Genomic DNA, 3,088 nt, shown 5'->3' on the forward strand with positions numbered 1-3,088 from the left:
CACAGCACAACCCCCAGCAGCTCTGCCGCCGCAGCCTTGTAAAACACAGACTTCCAGCATCGAGACACCCTCAGATTTCCCCAAAAGCAAGCACCTATTTCAAAGAGCCAAACTCTTAGAAGAGCCAGGTTTCTTGAGCCCAGCAGCTGCCTACTTGTGGAAAATGGATGACGTACAATAAAAATACATCAAAAAGCATCTTTGATGTTTTTCAGCTGCCGGACAGCGAGGTCAACCGGGAGGTTGAATTTCAAGTTGCTCAGGCGGCTGAGAACGTTGAGCGCGCTCTCAAAGCCCGTGTTCACCATGTAGCTCCACGGCTGGTAGTGGGACTGTACCAGAGCGCCAGACTTGCAGATCAGGTTGACCCAGGAGACCAGGCGCTGCTCGTTCAGCGCCATGCACACCAGAGCCTTCAGTTCAGAGTCTGCGCTGCGCTTGAAGGGGTCGTGCTCCGTGAGGACCGTGTGAATGGCTGTCAGCAGGCTCTGTTTGGGGGTAATGGCCACTCCCCCCGTCACCGGCAAGGCGAAGGACTGGGAGAGCTTGCGAGCCGGGGATTCCACGAAGGCCTGTCCGTTTTTCGCGTTGTAATACTTCACAAAGAGTTCCCAGGGGTGCATGGTCTGCGGTGAGGAGGTGAACGCAGGAATCAAGCACGCGATGGGTGCCAACACCAGGCTCATTCCTTGAGAGGGGGCGTAGAGCCCGTGAGCCATCAGGTCTCGCAGAGCAACGGTCAGCTCCTTCCGCACAGCCAGAGTCAGCTCGTCCCTGCCTCCTAGGGGAACGTCCTGCAGATCGGAGGAGCTGATGACGTGCTCCTCCTGCTGATGTTTCACAGCTAGCTGCCTCACCCGCTCTACTGACAACTCCAGTCTCTTAATTAAGGGGGAGTAGTCCTTGCTGGCCTGGTCCTTCGGCCAGAGGGTGCGAGGAACCTGACCAGCAGCACAACCAAACTGACTGACAGCAAATATTTGCAGCACAGCCAGCATGCGACGCATGAGGCGCAGGCCTGTTTCTCGCATCTTTCTGGCATCTTCTGCGTTCACTGATCAGGGTAGAGAAGAGAAAAAAATACTCTCATGAAGGAATCGACAGCTCTGCTCTTTCATACACACAAAGGGAGTGCAAATGTCTGCTCCTCCTCTGCTGGAGCTTTTGTCTCTAAGACTGAAGGTACTTGTTCTTGTTTCAAAGCACTGAAGCCAACCAGAAAAGCAAACACCAGCATGGCCTGTTCTCAACAGTCTGGTCATCCCACAAAGAAGAAATCCTGCCAGCTTTCTATCTGACTAGCGGCAGATGCCTCAGATTACAAAAGGTAAAGGTACTGTACTATTTCCACTAGCATGCTATTCTAGCTCAAATAAATCCATGTGGTAAGCAGACAAGTCGCAGATTATAAAGGACACTGGATCCACCCAGCTCACTGTACCTGCCTGCTCCAAGAGCAGTCATTACAGCACATACAAGAGAAGGCTGCCCAGCCTGTCTGCATTTTGCAGCAAGTATCAGAAGCCCAGTCTATTCCTGATCTCTGCTGAGGACCAACCCCACCCCTCGTGCCACACACTCAGGTTCCATGACTCTCTAGTAGCAATCCCACAGAGGAAGGAGAAAGGAACTGGACACTGGCCTTCTGTCAATGGGAGCAGGAAAGCACAGAAAACAGCTGCCAGCATGCCCTGGCATGAATGAATACAGGTCCATGCTGCCACACCTCGAGTGGCAGCAGGAGCAGTGCCAGAAGCTCTGAGCCAAGCAGTGCCCACCTCTATTTCCACAGGGCCGTGTATTTGGTCTGCAGGAGCCACTGCCATCCTTTCTGCTTGCACAGTCACACTGTCCATCTTCCGCCTTACCAGAGCTTCCAACTTCATCTGGAACAAGAATTTCACAGTATTATTTTACAGTTGTGGATTTAAGCTGCCTGTCTTAATTATTAATATCAAAATTCCTTAGACCTCTCTGCACCTTTTGTTGGCAGTCTCCTGTTCTCCCCACCATCAGCTCGGAGAGATACGTCCTTCCCCATCGCCCAGAAACCCCTCCCACGTCCACTAACACTGGTGACCTCCTTCCTCACAAATTTGTCAGGGAACTACACAATAATTCAATCACTCTTCTAAAACTCAGCACTGACCCTGGATGAAGCTGATGAACATTTCGAGGTCCCTTATCTGTGTCTTCAGTTGTTCCACCAGCTGCTCCTTCACCCTGGCTGGATTAACAATCTGTGCTATGGCAGCATCCACGCGCTGCCGGAGTTCCTCTGGAGACAGCATTGCAATGTCTTCGCTCAAGTCCATGTCCAGTTTCTTTATCAATTCATTTATAATCATCTGCAAAACACAGGTTAGTAGCATGATCTCACTGAGTGGTGCTGCTGCCTACAAGACTCAAAATACTTCTTTACCCAGAGGCCACCTTTGCTGCACAAAGAAAATTGCAAGAGAAGTGAGACAGGTTTAGACATGCAAACAAACTACTGTTACTCTGTTACAGCTGTTGGATAGAAATAAGGACTAACCAGCTCCCACAGCCTCTAAGAGGCTCACAAATGCCACGAAATACAGGCAGAAGGATTTTGCAAACATTACCCGTTGCCTTTCCATAACCACAGACTGTGGCAAAGAATCATAGCTGCCCTCCTGATACGCAAACGTCTCCAGGTCATCCAGCTGCGTCTTGAGCTGCAGGATCAGCTCTCTCTGCCTCTCCTTCTGAGCCTCAGTTTGCTCCTGCTTCTCTCGCTCACTCTGAAAAAAAGTTACCAATAAATAAAATCACAGATTTATTGGTATGGCCAAGCCTCAGACAACAGCACCACGGTATGAGGAACGCTTCCTTCAACTCATGCGCTCAACTAGTGAACGCTGCGCGACAGTCTGAGAGGAAGGCGTGCCCGGACATGGTGGGGCAGCACCAACCAGCAAAGACATCCCCCCACCCCAGACCTCCTGCCCCAGCGCCCCGTCTCGCAGGGCCAGGGCCTAGGAAGCTGCAAGTCACCAGACGACGTGTAGGTGCCCGGGATCCCGAGTGCCCCCCGCACCTCGCGCAGGGCAGGAACGCCCAACGT

General features: G+C 51.9%; 1 protein-coding gene across 1 annotated transcript; it reads right to left on the reverse strand.

Annotated features, from left to right (window-relative positions):
* Positions 1-139: 139 nt before the first annotated feature.
* On the reverse strand, positions 140-2,765 carry RUNDC1 (RUN domain containing 1; the record flags this gene model as incomplete). Its single annotated transcript, XM_008935496.1, has 4 exons — positions 140-1,054; positions 1,779-1,886; positions 2,150-2,348; positions 2,607-2,765. Coding segments are annotated over 4 exons (1,332 nt in total), but the record flags the coding sequence as incomplete, so codon positions are not given.
* Between the last annotated feature and the right edge of the window lie 323 nt (positions 2,766-3,088).

This window comes from Merops nubicus, unplaced genomic scaffold (genome assembly GCF_000691845.1).
Source record: "Merops nubicus isolate BGI_N331 unplaced genomic scaffold, ASM69184v1 scaffold43152, whole genome shotgun sequence".
NCBI lineage: Eukaryota > Metazoa > Chordata > Aves > Coraciiformes > Meropidae > Merops > Merops nubicus.